Source organism: Branchiostoma belcheri, unplaced genomic scaffold, assembly GCF_001625305.1.
Source record: "Branchiostoma belcheri isolate BF01 breed outbred unplaced genomic scaffold, Haploidv18h27 scaffold65, whole genome shotgun sequence".
NCBI lineage: Eukaryota > Metazoa > Chordata > Leptocardii > Amphioxiformes > Branchiostomatidae > Branchiostoma > Branchiostoma belcheri.
Genome location: NW_017804298.1, coordinates 1245874 through 1269880, shown reverse-complemented (window position 1 = coordinate 1269880; position 24007 = coordinate 1245874). Strand labels below are relative to the sequence as shown.

Genomic DNA, 24007 nt, shown 5'->3' with positions numbered 1-24007 from the left:
GGCAGCAAGGACAGCAGGGAAAAAGCGAATGGGATTCTACAAGGTGTGAAGTCTATCAAGTTTGTATTGTTCCTTTTGTTCCTGTCACAATACCTACAGCTCATGTCATCCCTGTCAAAAGTTTTCCAGGACAACAGCAGTACGCTGGAAACAGTGTATAGAAGAGTTGAAAATGTTGTCAAAACATTGAACAAACTGTCCCGACCAGAGAAATTGTCCAGGATCTTCTCTGAAGGCATGGAAGAAAGAGACGGGGTTGTGCTGTGGAAGGGAATCCCACTGCAGGCAGGCAGACCACAACGTGGACGACCTGGAGGTCTTGCTTCACAGAGGGAAGAAGTGATGAAGGACTGTCAACAGATTATCAATGCAACATCACATCATCTTGGTCGTAGGTTTGACGTCTTGCTGAGTCACAGGGTGTTCAGTGCAGCCAGAAGGGTTTTCCAGTTTTCAACTTGGCCACAGGATGATGATGATGACCCAGATGATGACTTTGGAGACGATGACATTAGGACCATCTATCAGCACTTTCAACATCCAGTTGAACTGAAAGGCGTTGACCTTGAGAGCTGCTTAAGGGAGTGGAGCGAGTTGAAAGAGGTTTGCAGGAACCAGCTGTCACAAGCAAGAAGAGCTCCCAGTTTCAGTGAGTTTTGGATGCGCTTCATGAGAAGAGAGGAGGCAGACAGTGATTACAGGAACATCTTCACTCTGCTGAGGCTTTCCCTTGTCATTCCTATTCATACGGCGCAGTGCGAGAGATCATTTTCTCTCATGAACAGAATCAAAACTGACTGGCGTGCCCGACTGGAATCCAACAGCTTGACAAGTCTCATGACGATCTCGTTAAGTCCTCAGTCCTTGGACACGTTTGACCCCCTCCCGGCAGTCACCTTGTGGTGGGAGGGTGGCAGAAGGAGACCTAACACCACCCCCTATGGGCCTAGAAGATGCCAAAACAGAGATGTTTCAAGCTCTGAGTCTGAAGAGGAGCAGTAAGGTTGGTTAGATAGCTAAAGAGGAGCAGTGATGTTGTTAATTTGATATTAGTAATATTTTACTTATTAATGTACTACTGGAAATATGTGGTGCACCCAAAAATTTTTTGGTGCACCTAATTTTTTTGGTTAGGTGCACCAGTGCACCTAATCCAAAAAATGAATTTCGATCCCTGCAGTATACTTTGTAGTAACTTATATATAATGATGTATAATGAGCAAATGCACTTGCAGAGCACATTCATATGTGCCTAAAGGGAAAAAAAATTGTTTGCATTTTGGCATACAGATTTATATGTCTACACGTAGCTATAATGCAATGACTTGCACAGTATTTATATCTTAGCCACAAGCTTTGTTTTATGTGTTATCTAACATTCTAAGTCATAAGTTTCATAATGAATAGTCTCATATTCATAGATACAGTTCTAAGCTCGTAAAAGCGTGTCTCTCCTTAATATAGACATCAATCAAAAAGACAGATACACCTACGAGGGAGAAAATGACTTGGAGCTCATAAAAACAGCCTTTCCTTAATGCCATCATCACTCAGTGGGACATCTATACCTCCCAGGTACAAGCAAACACAGTATGTTACCTGCCACGGTATCGAAATCCTCCCAGATCCTGATTGAAAACCCCCCAAAGCTGTCTTCATTTTCGGGCAAACAGCAAAACCTTGTTAGGATTCACCCTCGTGGCGTTTCTTCTCCTTAATGGAACCCAAACGGATGACCGGCCGGAGAGGAATTGACAAGAAAGGCCAAATAAAATCACCGCCGTGGAAAGGTTTGAAAACCTGAGGATAATCTGGACATAATCTGGACAAATGTGGGTTTTAGGGTCCTGCAGGAATCAGGAGAAATCTGATTAGAGTATCTTGGCAATCTGTTCGTATTCACCGGAGACTTGTGTAATGACAAGAGTACCATTTGCTTTACAGGAGCTGCTTTAGTTGACTTGCAAATAAGGCACACAAGTAGAGACCTTCAAAATGTCGCTCACCTACAAAACATACATGTACAATGTATGAGGAATGATCAGATTCAAATGTTTTTCTTTCAAAATTCTCACAAAAAAACAATTGAATATGTATCTTATTAGTGATAAACATGAGTTAATGCACAAATTTGATGTTGAAAAGTAATGTTTTCTCAGAAAATTTTGTGAAAATGAGTTATCCTCTTGTTCTGTTGATGAAAACTTTCTAAAATGTTGAACCTGTAAGACATTAGTGGTTGGACCTTTGTATGGGTCTTAATTGGACAAAATTTACAGGAAATAAAATAAGTCTCGACCCCAGATGAAACAGCTGTTGGACCAAATCACTCTTATCTGGGTCATTCCATTCAGACATATTTCAGGGGTGTACCTACTTTTTTTTCATAGAAAAAAACTTAATGAGAAATGTGAAAAATAGGTCACTGAAAGATGGTAAAGAAGTAGAGGTTTAGGGGAAAATATTAGATAGGCAAAATATTTTATCCCTTTCCTCCTTGACTAAATGTTCTGAAAAGTTAAACGTGGTACAACTTTTAAACCTCAAGATGGGAAAGCGTCAACTTGAGACGAAGGTCAAGGGTCGGATCAGGAAAGAATTCCATCTGGACGGGATTATCCAGAAACTGTGTCATGAGAGTGGCAAGTTTTGATGAAACAAGCTTAAAACATTAAGAAACGGGTCGTGTTTCTCCTCTCCTGGTGTCCTGTTCTGTCTGGAAAAGTTGTCCAGTCCTTTTGGGGGGTTCTGTTAGAGATTTGGGTCTTGGAAACAGTTATTTGAGCACCTAGGGAGCCTTGGCCTGGGTTGTTGACGGTACATGTTTCTTGATGGATTCCACCTTTCCCACACTCCAGAAACAGTGCATGTACAAAGAACGGGATCAGGGGTTGAGGGTTCCAAGCCCGCTTTTCTCCTGAAGGGTTCTTTGAGTTTGTTGTGACTTCCACTTCAATAGGCTGATGGTATAGCCTTGGTCACCTCGGTCAAAACTTAGAAATGTAAAACAAAAACATAGACACGTAAAGATTTTACTGAAGTGTGGTCACCCCTGTCTTTGGTTGAACTGCTGGGTCATTTTTGCACGAGAACCTGCTACTCTAAGCAATTGGGTAGATTTTCAAAATCTTCGCTTCAGAGTAACAGTTGTCTTTACCTTAATCTCATTACCTTGGTGTCTAAACTCTAACCTCAATTGACAGTGCTAGTCATTGCATTGGTCCAGCAATAAAAACTGCCACCCTATCATCCAAATAAAGTTGGTACAGAGAAAGCCAGACTCTTCTGCAACTCTCTCTCTCTCTTAGAGGGCCTGCAAGCCCTTTTTCGTAAGGCGTAATCAGGCCGTTGTAGACTTCGTAATTTGTAGGCAGCCTCCGCAAAAATCAACGTAATTCGTAATTGGACATTAGCCACAAATCGTAAAGTCGTAATCAGCTCTGAGACTTTAACGTAATTCGTAATAGGCGGCGAAAATTTTGCGTAATTCGTAATCACTACCTCCCCTTGCAGGCCCTCTCTCTTACTCTCTCTTCCTCTCTCTCTCTCTCTCTCTCTCTCTCTCTCTCTCTCTCTCTCTCTCTCTCTCTCTCACTTTTCAATGACAGAAACCAGCCACAGGTTGTGCGTTGTAAATAGTGGAAGAAGGCAGGGCTTTCATGTTGATAATTGTTTGTACTCGCCGAAGTTATCGGTTTATGGCAAGTGATGCTGACCAGACATAAACCTCATAATTACCCGGATTATGGAGTGTCTAAAGCTACCCAGACCATCGCGTTCGTACACAGAAACCTGAAACGCAAAGTTAACAACGGCTAAAACTTGTACCAGCCTCTGGTTGCCGAAGAACAGATCGCAAAATCAGATAAAATTCTACCAGAAAACTCACGAGTTACTCATGAATTGCAAAGGAGTTAAAATGACAGTAATTATTCTCCGAGTTATGGAGTGTCTAAAGATGCCCAGACCATCGCGTTCGTACACAGAAACCTGAAACGCAAAGTTAACAACGGCTAAAACTTGTACCAGCCTCTGGTTACTGAAAAACTGATCGCAAAATGAGATAAACTTCAGCTGGAAAATTCGAGTTACTCATGAATTGCAAAGGAGTTGAAATGACTGTAATTATTCTCCAGGTATGACGCAAGGAAGTCGAGGAAAAGTTTTTCCTTGCGAGATGTTGATGAGATAATGTGGATGTTGAAACAGGTGTACTTCCCTTTGATAAGGCCCAAAATTGGAGCTTCAGGCGACAGAAGCTGATAGCAGCCGCTGAGTGGTTCTGGGTTCCTTTTAAGGAAATAAGGGTTGATGTGTCAGAGACAGGGCTGTGCTAATGAAACATATTGTTTCTTGGTGCTTCAATATCTGATAAGATAGGTGAATGAGAGAACAACCTGGTTTATTAATAGATGTTCGTGAATAATCCTTTTCTCTACTTTTGTAGTTGTCAATAGGGATAGCCCCTTGTATTTGCTAGCTATTGACTAGTTGGTCATCAGCACTGGCTGTATGTATTTTATAGTCAAAGAAATGAAACAAAATGAAAAGATTCTTTCCCTCCTAACAGATGTTTTCTGTCTTCTTTCTTGGCAAAATGAGAGGAGAATAAAAGTCAAATAGCATTGAAAGATATTCGTTGTTGATGTTGATAACAATTATGACCAAAAATTATTCTAACCAACATTTTCTGTTTCTTCTTGTGTTGTACAGAGGACAGACTGCCCCCTGGTTTCCCGGTCATCACGCGCGACCCCCAGCTGAAGGTCGTGGAGAAAGGTCGCATGGCCACACTGCTGTGCAGCGCCAGCGGGAACCCCGACCCTGAAATCACCTGGTTCAAGGACATGACCCCGGTGGACATGAGCGACCCACGCATTCGCCTTATCGACTCAGGTAAGCAACAAAACCAGAAAAATAAATCTTGTAACTCGTTCTAGAGAAATAGTTTTCGTAATGGACCGTTCTTATTCTGTTATAGCTCCTTTGTTAATTTTAAGTATCTTTTTTATGGCCAAAACTGGTAAAGAAGAAATTGAACTGGAAAGTAACTTGAATTTGTAACTGTAAGTTTTCCATAAACATCTTGGTTGGGTAATGCATTATTACTGTATTTTAGTTGGCATTGAATAAAATGCGTCAAGAAATTTTTGTTATTTGTCCATACAACTAGTAGTACAGTAGTAGTTTTTTTTAACCTGTGCTTCTCTGCTTGATGTTAAATATAAGCTGCTGTCTGTCCTAGAGCAGCCATGATCATTCGTCCATTGTTTTTCAGGTGCTATCAGGAAACTTTAACTTTAACGCTCTAACTATTTTCCACCCCGTTGTATTTAGGAGAGCGACGCAGCTTTACGTAGTTGTAAACACAAAAGTGTGTATCTGTCGTATTTGTCGCCAAATGTACACGTACGTGTCTCTGCTGCTCTGAGTCGTGTGGTGTTCGTGAGCGTTTCATCGTCGCGTATTGCCACCTTGTGTCCGACTGCATGCCACTAATTTGTGTAGTTACCTTTTAACGAGTTTAGTTGTTCACACAATTCCCATACTTCTCCTGACAGACTAACATACAAATTGACATGCTCAATGTTCAAACCTTTTTGACTTAATACTGCTTACAAAAATGTAGATTTTCATTTTATTCTGACTTTCTGAAGAATATGAAGCAGTCATCAGTTACTGTATTTTTTTAGGACTAGAAAAATTGCAAGTCAAATTGCTTGACGCAAAGTAGTGCTGGTCCACTCAGACTTGCACACAGATGATCAATCCACAAGTTCTCATCACTGCCTCCTCCACCAGTCAATAGTTAACTGTTAGGAGAATTATGGTTCTGATCACAGACTGATAACACATGTTTCACGTGTTCTGTTTTTGACATCTCGCTAATGGAAACTTTCGTCATACCTACTACGTACGTCGATCGAAAAGGGTACTTGGTACAAAATCCATATTCACGGTGGACCTCAGACGGCAATCAACTCCCGGACGGTAAATTCTTATGATAAGTCAATAAATATAGCTTCTCCATAAGTCCACCTCGTGGCTGCAAGAACTTCGACTAACTCCAACACTAACCAGTCACTTTTTTCTTCTTCCTGTTCCGTATTTTGGAGCATCTGGCTGTTACAAAACCTCCACCATCGTAGAGTTAAATTACTTCCTGTTTATACATGCCTGCGGTGTGATAGCGCCAGTGTGTCCTCTGTCATCAGTACGACATACCCATATGAATTCACTCACTCACTCTCCTCCTTCCAACCACTCATTCGTGCCATCCATCGATCATCGTCCAAGTGTGTGTTGGTTGGTTGGTTGGTTGGCTTCTACCGGCATGCGTGTCTTGCGATGTGGTCGTCTCTTTTTTCTGGACCGATTTATTATAGATCGGCGCTTGGTATTATGTGGCGAGGGTGGCAAAGGGATCGCTGAAATTCGTTCTAAAGAGCACAATTTTGTTGTTCATTTCAACAGTCTATGTTTACAACATTCTGTATCTCAGATTCTGAAATTGACAGTTATTTATTCATTTGTTGTAGAAAAAAATCCCACAATAGAAGATAGAAAAGGAAAGAATTGTTGTCTTTTAAATTTTGAAGTAAAAACTATCTTTCTGTCAAATAAGCGAAAATAAGCGAAAGAAAATTATGTCAAACAACTCATCTACTATATCGAAAATGTGAAAATTATTGAAAACTACAGAAAATAAAGAAATGGAGCATAAGAATTCTTCTGTAAGCAAAGTCAAAAGTACCGAATTCACCCCAAAAAGAAAATGAACAAAAAAAAGTTAGTCCTTTTCCACCCTCTGGTTGTTGGCGGAAGTACCTCACCACTAACTCCACTAACCTCTTCATTGGCTCATGCTGGGTACAACTTGCATGGTATGAACTTTGACCTGCGACCTCTCAACGCTGCATGAGCAGGGCGTTTTACAAGTAGAGGTTGTTCCGTACGTAATTCGATCTCTCCGTATGATAATTAGCTTGAACCGAAGCCACCGAGAGTGCTCTCATTCGTTCATTCATTCATTCGTTCTCTCATTCGCATCCCCCACCCTACGTCGTCATGACAACACTGTCAATCATCCGTCAATCATGTGATCTCGGGAGTGTGATCATGTGATCCCCATGTGATGATCATGTGATCTCGTGGTGGTGAATTCATATGGCATTGGTTTGAAATGTTCTAATCCGAAACTGTCATGTTTTTTCTCCCCGCCCACCACAATGGCGTTGTGTCCTTACAGAGATAGGAGAGAAGTTATATGGTAACGTCTCTTGTCGTCGTTGTTTCCACAGAGTCTTGTGTTGTGTATTTGTGTAAACTTTGTTTCGTGTTTGTGCGTGTGTATATATCTGTATTGTTTTGTAAACGTATCTCGTAAATTGACGCACAAGGCTTCCTTTGAAGAAGTTTGAGTAATTTTTGACATGCTGTTTTTTCTTCAAGAATAAAGAAAATATATACTGGATAGCAATATCGACCCTCAAAATTGTTTTCTGTAACTTCTTGTATGCTGAAGTGAAAATTAGATGTTGATTGTCAAAGTTCTTTCCAAGGGAGCCCTGTGTATATGTGTGAAGTAAAGTTTCTTTGTTCTGTATGTCCACTTTTTTCCTCGTCATTTCTTGAGGCATTTTTTAATGTAAAAAAAAAAGGCAATACTTCCCCGGTCCCCACAAGCACCCCTGAACAATACTCACTTGCACTCTTCTCTGTCGTTTGCACCCTAACCATACAATGGCAGAAGACCTGCACATTCGAGGTAAGACTATGAAGCACTCTGTCCAGGGTAGCATCAGTACAACCCACATTCCCTATATCCCTATAACAATCACAATTTCCCTTGAAAACAGCTGGGGAAGGGGTCAGAATGAAGTTAACTTGCAACTGCACCTGTCAGAATTAGCAGTTGACTTTTTTCTTGCTACAATCCCTCGAACTTTTTTTTTTCAGTCTTATACAAGTTACAGACCTCAATTCTGTATTTTTCCCTACCACCACAGTTTTTTTATTATTCAACTCTGCTAGTGCATGTATATGAAACTTCTAAGGACTGCAATATTGCAAGCCCTGTTACTGTGGTATCACTTGTACAACTTTTTCACCACAGCAGAACTTCATTGTTAATGCACTTGTATTACTCTGTGTCCTAGCTATATACAATGTATCTTCACTTGATGTTCTGTTCAATGTTTACTTCTGTTGTTGATTTGATTTTTTTCTTCCAGTTGCTCCTAAAGACAGCTGGACCACTAAATGTTTGTCCTCAGTACAATAAATTAAATGTTTTTGTTTATATCTGTTACCTGTCTCATGATGTTTCATTTCTTACCATTATGTTCATTTCATTATCCCAGCATAGTGTTGCTAGATGTTTAAGTTGTTTTAATTTACATGAATGCAAAGTTAGCTCAACATGATTATTACAGAATTTGTGACAAGGTGAATGGTTCAAACAATGGGACAAGGAGATATGTTTTACCTTTACTTTTAGTACAGTACTTGCACACTGGTGTAATTATTATGCCGACAAAATGTCACTGGTGTGAAGCACTGTTGTTGCATGTATTTCTGTGCTGAAATATGTTGATATTTAATTTAAGCAGTTGTTTTGTCCTAAAAGGCACAATATTCAGTTGTGCCACCTGGATTGCTATGATTCTTGCTTTTTTTTCACATCAAGCTGAAAGGCCACCAACATCTGCTTGTAGATTGTCTTTAAGATCATTGCGGATCTTAAAGAACAACCTCATTCTCTCCCTGGTTTCTTGATTTTCATCATCTTATGCTTTATTTAGAGTGTTCTTTTATCTGTTGTTTTTTCAGAACAAGAACCAACAGAAACATTTTCTGTTAGTGGTAAGAAAATTTTGTTTGATTTGCTGCAAAAGTATCCGCTGCCAATCCTTCTTTCTCTTCTCTGGTCTTTGCTGTTGCTCTTAGTCTAGGGCTAACAGCCTAGCACTAACCAAGGTGGCAGGCTGTCCTCTGTAACCACCCTCGGTGCCTGTACAGCACTCCTTCTCTCCAGCAGGTGACCAAGGAAAGCACAGATGACTAACGCACTCTTTTATAAGTGCCTGCATCACTCGCTCACCCGACAGGCATAACCATGCATTTGAACATTGGTTCATTGCAGTTTTTAAAGCCTGTTTCTCTTTGTTTATTTAAACAGGGGCCCTACAGATCGAAGATAGCAAAGAAGAGGATCAGGGAAAGTATGAGTGTGTGGCGACTAACAGCGAGGGATCCCGGTATTCCTCTCAGGCTAACCTCTACGTGCGAGGTAAGTTGTTGAAGAAAAATTACACGAAAGGGTGTTCATTCGGAAACTCTTATTAACACTTGGAATGGTATCAGAAAAAGCAACTCTTGTTATCAAGAGGGTAAGGCCTCACCAATTTGATTTGTTGGTTCTCTGATTTTTGAAGAAAATCAATGAAGTAAAAATAGAACAGGCCTGGACTAAAAAGGCCTGTGATAATCCAAAGTTTTTGCGAGCCAGGAAAGAATTTTGCAAGTCAGAAAAGAATGAAGCAAACGAATCCAAGAACCGAGATTTTAAATTGGTGTGGCCTGATAGAAGATATATGGTATCCACTGCTTGTATGGGAGGAATTCATTTTTATATCCAAGAGCAAGCCAGTGTTTCGGCAGACACCTGCATGTCGGAAGCGTTCGTTGATGGAAATATTTCTGCGCTGTGATGTGAGTTCGGTTGTGCTTGTGGTCTAGAAGCTCGAAGATCCTTTGTATTCGAATCGTGGCATGGATTTACGGAGGAAATATGCTTGCAGAATGCTCATAGATATGCTAAAGTGGCCTTTGCAAGAATGATATTATAATGCAATGCACATGACGGACTTTGAACGTGTGATAACCTCTGTACATGGTGCTAACTGGTGATACTAATGCATGGTGCTTGATGAAAGTTCTTCTATCTCGCTTACACGCTCTCTCTGGCAAATTTCTTATTAAAAAACTTACTAACTTTTTAAAATATAATGGTGGCGCGTTTTCCTTTCATTTCCTTTTCTTGAAGATCTTGGAAAAAGACTGATTTTTCAGTGGCCCTAGGTGTTACAAACTGCTCGAGCTTCACGCGGTGAAGCGAGCAGAGTATTTCTCAGCAAGTCCCCCCTCGACAAACCTCGATGAAACATTAGTCTTTTTCCGGACCATTCAAGGGAGGTGGAGTGAAAGGGAACCGGTCGGCACGGTTCTTCCGATTAACCAATTTTTGATTGTCTTTTTCTATGATTTCCGGTTTGTTCTCGTTTGTTCTTGCCTTGCATATCAACACCGTTCACAGGAGGAGGTTGGTGTGCTGTTTACCTTACGAATCATTCCTTCTGTTCTTCTGTGCAGATATAGTGCTCCTTCTCTCTCAGTCTCTCTCGTTCTCTCTTTCTCTTTCAATCAAAGCTCCGCACTCTCTGTTTTTGAGTTCTCGCTGTGCCGCTAGTAAAGAGTTTGGGTCCTGAGTTTTTGTGTGTTTGTGGGGCTGTGTGTCTCTGCTTGCTCTAAGCTGGGGACGATAACGGTATAGTTCTCCCTCCCTGTCCACCGCGACTGGTCTGTCCAGTTCCATCTACTACATCTACTACTACTACTACTACTACTAACACTTCCCTTCCATTTATTCGTAGATCGTAGAACAAGCGTAGGTTTTTTCTTCTCTTCCCTCTACTAACAACAACTCAGCTTTCCACGGAGAAAACAAAATAGCGGTCCAAACACTTGCCTCCTGCATTCTTCACAGCTCGCTGCTCGTGCGTCATCAAAGGATGACGCTTTTCCTAGATTTTAGATGAAATCATGGCAAAGTTTTGCCGTCGAGAAAGCCGCAAAGGACTTGATTTCGAGACTGTTGGGATGCTTTAGGCAAGTGGCGACTCGACTAGTCCTCTGTGTTTTTTGAAAAGAAGACAAGAGTTGGTTTGAAAGGAGTGCGAACTGGGTGACAGTCGGCCCTCCCCCAGCATGGCCCTATTCCGTCAGGCAGAGATACCCAGCCCTCGTATCCTAAGTACCGTTACGACATCGTAAAAATTCCTGCACCACCACGTTTTTCTTCCTGTATTATTATGATCTTGCCAATGCAGGGCTCGAAATACCGCCTGCGTGTGCAGGTTAGTGCAGGTAAAATCTGAGCTTTGCAGGTATTTCTCTTGTGCGCTGGTCTTAAGGTATATAAGTGTGTGGTTTTCTATTTACTGCACTGGTTGGTATTACCAGCTATGAAATGGTTCATACAGAAGGGAAATGGTTTGAAACGGTTATCAGTTTGCTCCATGGTTTCTAAAATCTCTCTTTCCAGCCTAGCAGAGAAGGTATGACTATGAATTGTTTGGTGCAGGTAATTTGATGCGTTACCTGTACCACTACAGTAGTGCAGGTATGCAATGAAATTATTTCGAGCCCTGCAGTGAATGTCAGTCATTTTTTACATCCCGTTTACATTTTTTTCGGTTGTTCGGTTTTCCGTTCGATTTTGGGGCAGGGTAGCTACAAAATGTGGCTTGGAATGGTCCGGAAAATGTTAACAGTTTTGACCTGTTTTCCTGCAGAGGTTCCTGGCCACAGTTTGTATTTACCTCTCGCTGTATGGTGCTTCTTGTGCCGTGAATTGTGGGATAGCTGTCTTGCATTGTGGGATAGCTGTCGCTCACTCACTCATTTTCATATTTACGGTCACATCGTACCATTTTTATATGCACAGTTTTTGCACCTGGTAACGTTAGAACGATATCAAGTTGCAGATGAGAATTAGACGAATAATTTTCCTAGACGTATCTTATAGAAATCTTTAAAAGTTTTTATTTTTCCTACGTGCTACAAACAAGCTAGCTACTTTAATGTTTTGTCTGTTGTCTGTACAGTATTTTATATTCTTAATTGTTAACTCTAATTGTAATAAATCTCGCTTTCTTGTAATGTCAGTATTAAACGTTTTGCTTCTAAGTGTTGTAACAGTTATAGACAAGTTTACGTGGTCTAGGATAGCTGTTTATTTTTTTAGCAGCTAGACACTATAGAAAGTCTTACATCGTAACTTCATATAAGTACTCTTGAATAGCATGTTTTGTTCTATCTATTGTATTTGTAACCACTGATTGTATTTCTAGAACATGATATCTTAACGAGATCTTTTCTAACTTGTGTGTTCCCAACCCTCTCCAGTGCGCCGAGTTCCACCACGTTTCTCCATCACACCCGAAGATGTAGAGGTGATGCCGGGCGGTAACGTCAACGTTACTTGCGTCGCCGTCGGCGCTCCGATGCCTTTTGTCAAATGGCGCAAAGGAGCGGAGGACCTAACCGACGAAGACGACATGCCGATCGGACGGAACGTGCTCCAGCTTCTGAACGTGCGAGAGTCGGCGAACTATACCTGTGTTGCGATGAGCATCCTGGGAGTGATTGAACACAACGCTCAGGTCATGGTGAAGGGTAGGTGGTCTCGTCTGAATGTTCCATGAGCGAATAACTCGCTGTAGTCGCTGTTACTTTTGATCCCTGGGTAGCTGTTTGTTTATTTGTTTGTTTCTTGCCGTGTTTGTTTTCTAGTAAACAAAAACCCAGGTAGTCTTCACAGTTATAAGTACTAAAATTGTATTCAAACTCCTGTTGTTGACACGTATTGTGTGTATAAACTGTTGTAGTCTGTTTATTTCATAGTCAATAAAACGTGCGTGATGTTTTAATGACATTTTCATTCCGTAGTGAAACCAACCCACTTTGTGTGGTTAGTCTTCGTTGTGTGTTAAAAAAATACCAGGGGTCAAGAGGGTTCATTGTCCTTTGACCTTTGACCACGTCTTGCTGTGCACTAATGCTATGTAGTTAGTCTCTCTCTCTCCGCTTCCTCCGTCTTCTCTTTACTGCTTGTGCTTTTTAAGAACTTGCTCTCTCCATCTTATCTTATCTTCCTCACTGTCTATTTTCCTTCTACCTGTTGTAAGTTGTAAAGAGTAAGGTTAAATGTAAAAAGTAACAATTTTGGCTGTCTCTCTGTCTCTACCTCTCTAACTAAGGAATTACCTACTCTGGTATGGGTAAGTTAATCAGTTGCACTCTTCAGCCTCTAATCTATCCTCCTTTCTCTCGACTTGTGGCAAGTGTAGACGTCTTGAAAGATGTAAGATGTCCCTCAAGGACATCATCATTGTTTTAAAAGAAATTCACTAGAAAAGAAAGCTGTTTTAAGCTCAAGACTTCTTCTAAAATGAGATTTTTAGTGTTAAATGTCTAACATACATGTACAAAACTGACTCCACTCACAAAAATGGGCCCTAAATTTTTTCATTTCAACATTTGGACAAACTTGATGTTGAATTTCATTGGCCCCACAAACAACGGCTTGAGAAACTTACAATCTACCAAATTGCCAGACAAAATTGTCATTCCCAGAATCTGGCCCAATCTACACTTGCCCCCCTCTCTTCAGTGTATCTTGCGTCTTCCCTTCTTGCATGAGCGTCTCTCGCTATGTCTTCTGCCTGCATGCTTCCAGCATGACTACGAGACTGCTGGCTTCTCTCCTCTCACTCCTACTGATCATTGCTCTCGACATCCCCAAGAAAAAAATGGAGGGGATACGCTGCTCAAGCCTTGTGCTTTCATACTGTACGGACAACACATTTCAGGCTACTCCAGTTTCTTGCCTTGGTTCATAGACTTCTTAAAGTGAAATCAAAGCAGGAGGGCAACATGAAAACAGAGATCTTAAGAAGAAAATTTGAATCTTGCTATGGCTTTATTCCCCAAAACTGTGTGTACTTTGGCACAGACTTACTGCTTAGACTCTGTTTTCATGTCAATCCTCCTGTTCAGCACTTTATTTTTTGCCCAAGAATGGACTGATAAAATTGGTGTGGCATCAGTTCACCTCTATCCCAAGCCTTTTCTAGTGCACTGTCTTTTTATTTTGGTTTACGACAGGCTAAGAGCCAACTCACAGGCACAACTTTTATTTTCTTGAAAGCACATAACTTCATCATATACTGTAGCAGATATTCACAAACCGCGTAGTATCCCCATTGCCCAGTGTTACGCATGTGGAATAAGACAAAAGTGTTTTCTTCAGTATTTTTTATCCAAAAATTCAGACGAAGAAAAGAGTATGGTAACTCTGCAGAACACTATGCAGGTAATTTCTAACACAACCATTTTTCTGTAGCGCTGCCCAAACCCCCGGACCAGCCAACTGTGAAGCAAAAGACGGACAGCTCCGTGACTTTGGAGTGGACAGACGGCGAGAACAGGGAACCCATGCTGTCCTACGTTGTTCAGTGGAAGGTGTTCGCATCCACGGTGGATTACGAAGAGGCGAGGGATGTCACATCCCGACGCTACACTGTTCAGAGCCTCCAGCCTTACACGGAGTACGAGTTTCGAGTGTCAGCTGTGAACAACATTGGCCAGGGAGCACCGAGTGAGCCACGACAGGCTACAACTGGGGAGAGAGGTGGGTTACATTTGGAGTAATGGAACAGTTTAGAGTTAACTGTGTTGTAACACAATAGTTAAGAGTCCTGCGGCTATGGAAATTTACTTAGTAGTTTGAGATATTAGCACACTGAAGCTTTGTGAGTTAGTAACATGTTGGTTTAAACTTAAAAGTTCTAGGTATGGAAATATTTCAGGTATTAGAACATTGATCTTTTGTGAGCTAGTTCTGGATGAAAGTTTGTGTTGTCGTGAAGTTGTGGAAGACTTTAGCAGTCAGTGTTTGTGTGCAGTGGTTTTTCTCGGGATGATTTCTCGAGTTTTCAAGTTGGCTTCTTGCAACACTGTGTTCTAGCCTTGAGGGGAATGTCAAGCTGAAGTTGACAAGGACATACAAGTTTTGAAGGTCAAAGAAAACAAGGATATGACCATGGCAAGCAGCAAAATCTGGTCAAAGTGCAAGTTTGGAGAAAAGACACAAAATAGATTTCAGTAACAGACAAGAAAATGCCCTTTTCTGTTGTAAATAGAAAAGCACATGGAGTAGATAGAAGAGCATTTGAGTAGTAGAAAAAAGTAGTAAAAAAACAACATAACTTGTAGTGTAATGCTTGATGCTTTAAATGGTTTGTGCTGACTACGTTTTAGGTTCCTTGCAACACACTTTGCGGAAATTGCGCCATACTACCGACTATAAACGTAAGAGGGGTATGGCTTGTTTTTGCACCGCCAGGCACAGCACTTTTCATATTCGTGATTTCTGTATTGGTACCTTATTTTGCACTTACATGTATCTGCATGCTGAATTCTTATATGTATAGAATACTCATAGTCATACAGTCTTATTTATTACAGAATTCAGTTTTTGTGCATTTCGTATATTTTCCCAAACGATATTGAAGTATTTTTCCATATGAGTTTATTGGAACATGTACATTTCTTTTCTTATAAGTAAGAAAAAAGAATTTTTTCTTTACAGTTTGTTGCAACATATGTTCTATTTTTTCCAAAATGCTCTTTCGTGGGATATCTGGCTCATAGTTAAATGTTGGAGCTTGCTTTGTGCGCAAGGACCGATTGAAGCTGGTAACTATCTTACTTTGTAACCCTCAAAGATGTTGTATGTTCTTGTTTTCTTGCTGAGCATGCTGAGATGATCCAACTTCAAGGATGGTCTGTTTAAGATTTAAAAAGTCCTCCTCTAAATTTCTTGGACATAAAGTTTGTAAGCCTTCTGTTTAGGAAATAACCCTTTTCAGGGATGTGCAGTGGAGTTTTTCTGTCACAAAAAGCACTAGTGGAGTTTCTCTACCAAGAAAAGCTCTCTCCAAGAATAAATGGCCTATTTCAGTCTTAGGTTATAGATTATATTGAGTTTTTACTTCTATCAGCTGAGTTTCCTGTACTTGTGTCATTTAGCCTCTGTAAATTGATTAGTTTGAGGAATAAATCATCAGAACAGGTGGGCAAATGCTTTGAGTATTCTCAAGCTTGTAGTAATTGTTTGTTTGTTTGTTTATTTCAGCGCCATCCTCCCCTCCCGTTGACGTGACCGCCCGACCCATCAGCTCCAGTACGATGCTGATCCAGTGGCGCGAACCCGAGCAGCCCAACGGCAAGATCCAGGGCTACATCATCTACTACACCACCAACCCCAAACTGGACATCGCAGACTGGGCCAAGCATCGCATGCACAGTGGGCTGCTCACCACCATTAGTGATCTGATCACTAAAACCACCTACAACATCCGTGTGCAAGCGTACACCTCCGTTGGCAGGGGACCCTTGTCGCCACCCATACAAGTCAAGACAGAACAAGGAGGTACTGGGCTTTTCCCCCACCCCTATAATGACAATGTTTTCCATTAGAATGCAGCTCTTTGGCCTATGCTTTAAAGCTGATAGGAAAGAGGCAAAAGGAGTCTGAAAATGGCACAATTTCTGCTATAAGAACAGCAGTTATGTTTTCAGTACCAAGGACAACAGCCATACAATTTTAGCTTTACATTTTTTCTCTCCTTTTTACTTCCTAGCCAGCCAACACGTGGATCACTGACACAGGCCTAACATGCAATAGTGAATATTTCTCAAGCATACGAGCTACATACTGCTATGTTTACATTGTACATCTCCTCTGTCTTTTTTAGTTCCTAGCCAGCCTACGGCCTTCGGCTGCCAGGGCCAGTCGGAGTCGAGCATCCAGCTGACGTGGAACGCCGCGCAGTTGGAGGAGTCCACCGTCGACAGTTACGAGCTGTACTACAACAGCAGCCTCACCAACAACGAGACCCACATCAGCATCCGGCCAACCGAGTCATTCGAGCTGCAGAACCTCAAGCCCAACACCCGCTACCGCCTGCGTCTGGCGGCCCGGTCTTCGCGCGGCGTTGGAGCGTTCACCCAAACTATCATTTGCTCTACCGCCCAGACAGGTATGTGCCAGGGCCGCTAACGCTTTTCTTGTCTTTTTTTCCTCTGTCTTCTTTCCTCAAAGCTTGTCTTTTAAGGAGCTTATGAGTAATGTGATGAACCTAAAGGTGAGGATGATGCATTAAAGAATGTGTAAAATCTAAAGAATTATCTGATATTATTTATGTATCAAAAATGTGGAAAATTCTGTATACACTCAAGCAGTTTAAGATTTCTTACAGCTATTTTTCCAGAAGAAAGTCGTGAAGTGTTTTTAAGTAGATTGTGATAATAAGGAAACAACAAGAAGGGCAGAAGTTGTGATATGTATTTTAAACATGTATATAAAGTGTTTTCAATCCACAGATCATGTTAAAGAATGTAAGAGTTACCAGTTGGAGATATAAGAAAGAGAACCAAGTCTACAGTAAAATGTTATGTTAAGGATAGAACAGTAAGCATTTTCAAACAATTTCTGCCCTGTACGTAAGTCAAAGACAGTAGCAGTAACAGAGAGCCAAGTGTAGAATAGTCTGGGAGTATGTGATTCTCACGTGTATGCCACCATTGCTGCCACTACGTCAGTCGAACCAACCGTACATCGACATTTCTCTGGTAGCATCCGTCAGAGTTCATTTCAGGCCTTCAGACTTCAACAGTGCCTCAGCCAAGCCACGCATTTCATGCGCATCACACCCATGAACATGTACATGTGCCATGTGTACGCCGTTTGATCTCTGTAGTGGCATGTTCGTACGTACGTTCGTTCGTTCGTTCGTTCGTCTGTCCCGGTCTAGGGTAGGCCATGCCCGCCACATACAAGGGATTTGAATGTGCTGATGAACTAGCCAGTGTCGTTTTTGTTTTGCACGCTTTAATTCCGTGTGTGGTGTTGTTTTTTACGACACTCTTACGACCAAGCTGCCCTCGTAAAGATCCAAAAAGAGAGGAATCTGCAACTCAAAACGTCCTGTGCCCCTGACATGGCAGTGTGTAAAGGAAGGTTAACATGTATGGCCTGTTAAGTGAGCGTGCCCCAATGATATGCCGCCAAAGTTTTGAGAAATTAAGCCAAGAAAATGCAAGCTGCTCCATCCAAAAGTCTTGCAATGCTGTAATTGATTCAATCAAGCTCAAGAGATGCTAGTAAAGTGCGATAATAAAGACCCCTCCTTTCCAGAAAACCTGCATTTTCCTTTCCTGTATGCGCCCCCCGCCCCCGAAAGCTTTTAGTTCAAGGTTTCTTCTCCTAGTGTACCTCTCTCTATCTCTCTCTCTCTGTCCCCCCCTTGAGTATGCTGTGAAGACTATATTTGGTTCTGTATGTAGCACAGGCCTGCATGCCAGAACGATTCCCCCTAGCACGGCATGTAACCCCTGAAAAAAAATGCACGTTTTGACAACGTTATCAACTTGTAAACCTGCATGTTCGTTTCCGACCAAGCTGGACTCAAACGAAGTCCGCATTACAAATAGTATGTGTGAAAAAAAAAGATGAAAAATGTATACGGTTTCTTATTTATCATTTCTGACCATTCCAATATTCAGCACTTGTCTGTGCACTTGGCGATTTTTCAGCACCAAACGCTCATACATTGCACTTTGTCGTGTTTCGCCAGCCAGCAGCACTGCTTGGTCCTAACACCCTCAAGCAGCATACGTGCATCCTCATATCTGGTGCATTCTAGATATGTATGTATAATATATATATATATATCAGCATACATACATTTCTCGCATTTCATTTGCGTACATTTGCACCCTCCACTCTAGTCCTTCCGTTTGTCTGGAGGTTGTTGTTTTAGCGAAAAAAAAAGAGAAGAAAAAAAAGAGAGAAACGAAAGTCACCTGCATGGCTCATTCCAACCCATTTCAGTTGTCTCAAGTTCTTGCATGGCTGCTGAGTTTTGATTTTGGTATGTTTTTCTTTTGTGTCTTGTGCCCTCCCTTTTAGTTCCTGGTGCCCCTCCCCGCGAAGTAACTGGCACTGCCCTGGACTCAGAGACTATCCAAGTCCGCTGGGAGCCCCCGCCCGTGGATCAACAGAACGGGGTGCTCACGGGCTACAAAGTAGCCTACAAAGAGAAAGACGGACAAGGGAGCGATACCATCGTGGATCTGCCCCCTACGGAGCAATCCTGTACCATTCCGGGGCTAAAGAAGTGGACGGAATACGAAATCTGGGTCCTCGCTTGTACGGTAGTAGGCGACGGGCCCAGAAGCGATGCACTCATCGTGCGAACTGACGAAGATGGTATGTGCGGGTTTCCGTTTCGATACTAGCACAACACACTCTTCCACTACTATCTCCTACTTGGCGGCAGTCTGGTGCTTTAACGCTAGGTGCTATACATGCTGTGGTGCTCCCTTGTAGTGGCTGTTTTTGTGGACAAGTGTGACGTTACTGTTCCTTGTGCTCGGCTAGTGGTTTATTAAACTCTTAGACTGTTAATAACGAAAACGGATTTCCCGACTAATAATATGTGTCTGATCTAACATAACAGTGTCTGTTCTGTGTCTTTTTGTAACATGTTTAGGGATTTCTAATAACTTGCCCCTAACTTTTTCTGCTGAAGAGACAAACTAACCATTTTCTGAACTCAGAACTTTTGCTAACCACTTTCTGTTTACTGACATGTAATTTTGTATGTAAGTCTTTTTGTCAATATTGTATTATTTTCCGTAAAAACTTGATCGTTGAAAAGAACTGGTATGTTACATTACAATGTTGCATTGAACATCGTTCTGGAAACAAGCTTTTTAAACATGGTGGAAATAGATTCAATCAAAATTACAACAAAGCGAAAATATTGATTTGTACAATTTTGAGGTACTTATTTGTCAGCAAATTTTTTGTTCATTTCGCAACTTTCCCCAATGTTTGTCAACCCAATTTTTACATCTTGATCTTAAGTTGTGAAGGTCATCTCAAAACTCAGGTAAGACGTTACAAAATATCTAGATGTAGACAGCCTAAAATAATGACCATTATGAGGGCTGTTTATGTCAAACGAGTGAAGACTGATCTGTTGGCCATTTTTCGACCCCACAGTTCCAGGTCCCCCGCGACGCGTCAACGCCGAACCAATCAACTCCACCTTCATCATGGTGACGTGGCGTCCGCCGCGACCGGAGCTCGCAAACGGGAACGTACGCGGCTACCAGATCCACTACCAGCGGCTTGCTCCCAGCGGAGAGCCTGTCGGGTTTCCGATGATGAAGGACGTCATGAATCCAGAGACTGAGGTTCGTTTTTTAGGAGCTTGAAAACACTTAAACAGTGGGGATGGATGGGATCTGAGGATCCATCCAGTACAGGTGTCTCCAAGAGACTTGAAGCAGTGTTAGCATCTTTGTGTATACAGATCAACGGTCTCCCCAATGTGTGCAGAAATGAGAAATTATGGATCAAAATTTTGCCTGCAAACCAGTTGTGCAAAGCACTTTTCAATCAAGTTCATTTTGGGCATGCTACATTTTGACATAATATTTTATTCCTGATTGGCAAATTTTCTTTTTTTCACACAATCATAAGAGTACTGCTCTTTGAACTGTTAAAGAAACCAAACTGTAATTTCTAATTTCTTTTCATCGTTGCTACCCAACCTGGGGAGACCGGTGGTCAGAAGTACAGTTCCTGTCGTTTAACTGCTGTCAATAGAACTGCATGGTCTTACAAACCCTGTTGAAGTTGCTGAGAAAACAACACCATTCTACAGACCTAGACAATGGCTGTAGAAAGAAAAATATAAAACACAATGAAGTTTCGGGATTGGAAGGATAACTTGATGTTGTGGCATTGTGTAGTTCGTAGGTATGAAGTGTATTTGTTGTAGCATGTCTTGGATTGAAAGTGCATGGTGATGCCTTTATATACTCTTTCCCTTGTAGGATGTAGCCAGGATCTGATCCTAATGCTTTACTTATAATAATAGTTTGACAAAGAAAAAAGGTTTGTCTATAGGTGTGAACCACCTGTGAACCCTCGCATGCGGAATGCCTTCGTACTGACTCCGTACTTGCTTCTTTTCAACCCCAGTTCCCCTCTACTGCTCCACTGATTGTTAATAATGTCTTGACTTGAGAGGTGGTTCCTCGATCGATCCCCTTCCGCTTACTCTCTTACTTCTCTCTCAAGCAGTCTATTCTGGACTTGTATCAAACTAACGCTTTCTTCCCTACTTTGCAATCTTTGCCAACAATCTTGTGAACAATTCTCAATACTAGGAAATAACAGTAAGTACATTACTGGTGGCTCCTCTTTCGCCTTTTAGACCCTCTTTCGGCTCTTCTCGCATCATTTTCGCCACCGCATTCCACGAGTCCTATTAAAGTCATGGAGGTATCACGTCAAAACCATGGTCATGTCAGGGCAAAACCATGGCAATGTCATGACAAAACCATGGATCAGGAGAAACCATGGCATGCAGAAGTCCACGCACGGCCCCGGAGGGAAGGAAAAAACCATGGCAATGTCAGTGAGCAAAGCCATGGCGATGTCAGGGCAGAACCATGGTGATACCACGTGAAGACCATGGCGTCGTCACGTACACCTCTCAAAAACCATGGCGATTTTTCACGCGACAAACCATAAGCCATCGCAACACCACGCGCTCTCTGTGTGCATGCGAGCATCCAGTAATCGACCACGATCGCAGAACTATTGGGAGTCAGAGCTACTAGCATGGGTCTGTCCGACTACTGCATTCTACCCTCTTAACAACCTCCTCAACCTGCACTTCCTTAACAGCAGTGAAATATCTGTTTTAGTCGTATTTGACAAGGTTGAAGTTTTCAACATTTGTCCTGAAAAGTAGCATGATTTGGGAATATAGGAAAATATCAAATTTGCATGGTAAATGATTTTTAGTAGAAAGAAATGTGATTTTTGAAAGAAAAGCCTTTTTGTTATTTTTCAAGGCATTTGCACACTTTTGCTGCCATTTTTTCCTAGCAAAACTTTTTTAGAAATGGAATTATATTTGACAACTTTAGGCAGTGCAGAGTGGGGAGGGGGGCGGTGAATGGGGGTAGCTTTGACTTTCCATAGTTCTCCCATACGAAGGATTCTGGATGCCAGGCCCCCTCTCAGTGTTTGCACGTTGACCTTAGCTGGATACGGAATGGACAAAAAAAAAAGATACAGACTCAACAACTCATATTCCTTTTTCTCTTTCTCTCTCTATCTCTCACTCCAACCATAGAAACCATCTACCTTCTCTGGGTGGTATAGAATGACTGATGATGATGATATAACCGTTAAGATTAGAACTGTACCTAATGAACTTGTCTGTAACATATTGGAAGAAAATTTGTTGTGTTTTGTGTTTTAAGACAACAGAGAGGTGGATTCGCTGAGCCCAACCTGTGGCATATGTTTTAGGAATTAGTACATGTAGTTAACCTGTTATAGAGTGTATTCATATGATGGCTGCTGCCACATTGTTATCCTATTATTTGCATTTGAGTCAATCGTAGCTCAAGCCTACATACCCAGGTAGCATTTCTTGAACAATGTTAAGAGATAAAAAAAGGGAAGCCAAAGATGTTTAAACGCTTGTCAGTAAAAGACAAGAACACAGTATAATCTTGAGCTACAATTCACTGAAATGCAAATTGATACCAATATGGCAGACAGTGTACATTACCTTGACAACTTATAGTTTAATTTATTGCAAAATTAGGATTGCATGATTGAATACACTCTATAACTTTAGGCAACAACCCTTTGGCAGGTGTGAATCTTAAGTGTGCCACAAGGGACAGACTTAAGTGTTGAATGTCTCGAAGACTTCTTGAGAAGTCATCCACCCTCCTTCGAGGTTCTGATCAAGTGAGGGTCTCCCAACCAGAGGCTGATGTTCTTGCTGGTTTTTCTGTCTGTAGGAAATGGCTATCGGAGCTTTGGAGCCCGACACAAAGTACTCAGTGCAGGTTGCAGCGTATACACTGAAGGGGGATGGACAACGCAGCAAACCTAAGGAAGTTAGCACTCTTGGGAATGGTAAGACTTTTTTGGACAATCTATTCATGTGTCTACAAAAAGAAATGAAGTCTTTTTTTACTCCATTGGTTTCATCATACTGATAGTCTTTGGATTTCACTGTGATGTCTGTGCATTTTTGGACCTAATTTTTTGTAAGATTTCTAAATTGTTTTTTTTTTCAGTTCTCATTTTCCTACAGATAGATAGCTAGATTTCCAACTCTCTAGACACCCTCTTTTCAAAGTATTTTAGACAGGTTATGTTGGTGTTAAATGTATTTTCTTTCCAGACGAAAGGGTTGAGCCTACCAAGAAAAAACCGAAACCCAAAAAAAGGGATCGAGGTTTGTGATATGACCCTGGTGTGATTCTGACATGTTTTCCCTCCTCAACTGATCCTGAAACTGCCTTGGCTTTATTTGCAAAAGAATGAAGAAATGGCAGTGTAGAACTGGCATAGTGGGAATGACCTTATGTGTTGTGGGCATGTGGATTCAGGAGTTGTAACCCAGAATGATTTGTACGAAGCTGCTTGTTTTGAAGTTGCATTTTATGTGTAGCTGCAAAACAAGCAATGCTGGATTCTCTCTTTTTAATCAGTTCAGTATCTAGTATTGTTCTGTGTGTAGGTACATGTATGGCCTGTACTAATGTTCTCTGTGAATGCCAATGCATTAAGTTACAGGGGCTTTTTATTTATTTTTTTATTTTCGACTGATTGAACTCACTTTTTTGAAACCATCTGAACTTGTGCACTAAGCCAATGTTTCTATGCAACAATGTAAGAAGTTTCAATCAGGAAATGCAGAAAATAGAGAGAAAAATAAACTGGCTGATACAAGCTAACGTACATTGATCTAATCTAATCTAATCTTTTTTTTCCTTGCAGTGCCGAACAAGCCGCCAGTGGAGCTAACTCGCACACGGGATGGTGTTCAGGTCGAGTGGACCACGCCAACCAGGACGTTCGGACAGGTCCGCGGGTACCGCGTGCGCTACGGTCGCAAGGGAGAGGACCTGCGTATCATGCAGTTCTCAGCGTCCACTGACTACTATGTCTTCACTGGTCTGGGTAAGTTGGCTTTACAATGTGTTTGGTCTTTCATTTTGTCTTTTTGCTTTCTGTTCTGTCTTTGGTCAGGAAGTGATGGGAAAG

The 24007-nt window shown here is 41.5% G+C and overlaps 1 protein-coding gene across 1 annotated transcript in view; it reads left to right on the top strand.

The window, feature by feature from the left end:
• Nucleotides 1-24007, top strand: part of LOC109483570 (tyrosine-protein phosphatase Lar-like) — a 71438-nt gene that overhangs the window by 23518 nt on the left and 23913 nt on the right. The window contains 11 exon segments of the mRNA XM_019786606.1: nucleotides 4714-4896; nucleotides 9155-9292; nucleotides 12190-12459; nucleotides 14189-14476; nucleotides 15983-16279; nucleotides 16605-16889; nucleotides 18821-19120; nucleotides 19919-20146; nucleotides 22257-22261; nucleotides 22753-22870; nucleotides 23741-23923. Coding sequence (XP_019642165.1) covers nucleotides 4714-4896; nucleotides 9155-9292; nucleotides 12190-12459; nucleotides 14189-14476; nucleotides 15983-16279; nucleotides 16605-16889; nucleotides 18821-19120; nucleotides 19919-20146; nucleotides 22257-22261; nucleotides 22753-22870; nucleotides 23741-23923 — 2295 coding nt within the window.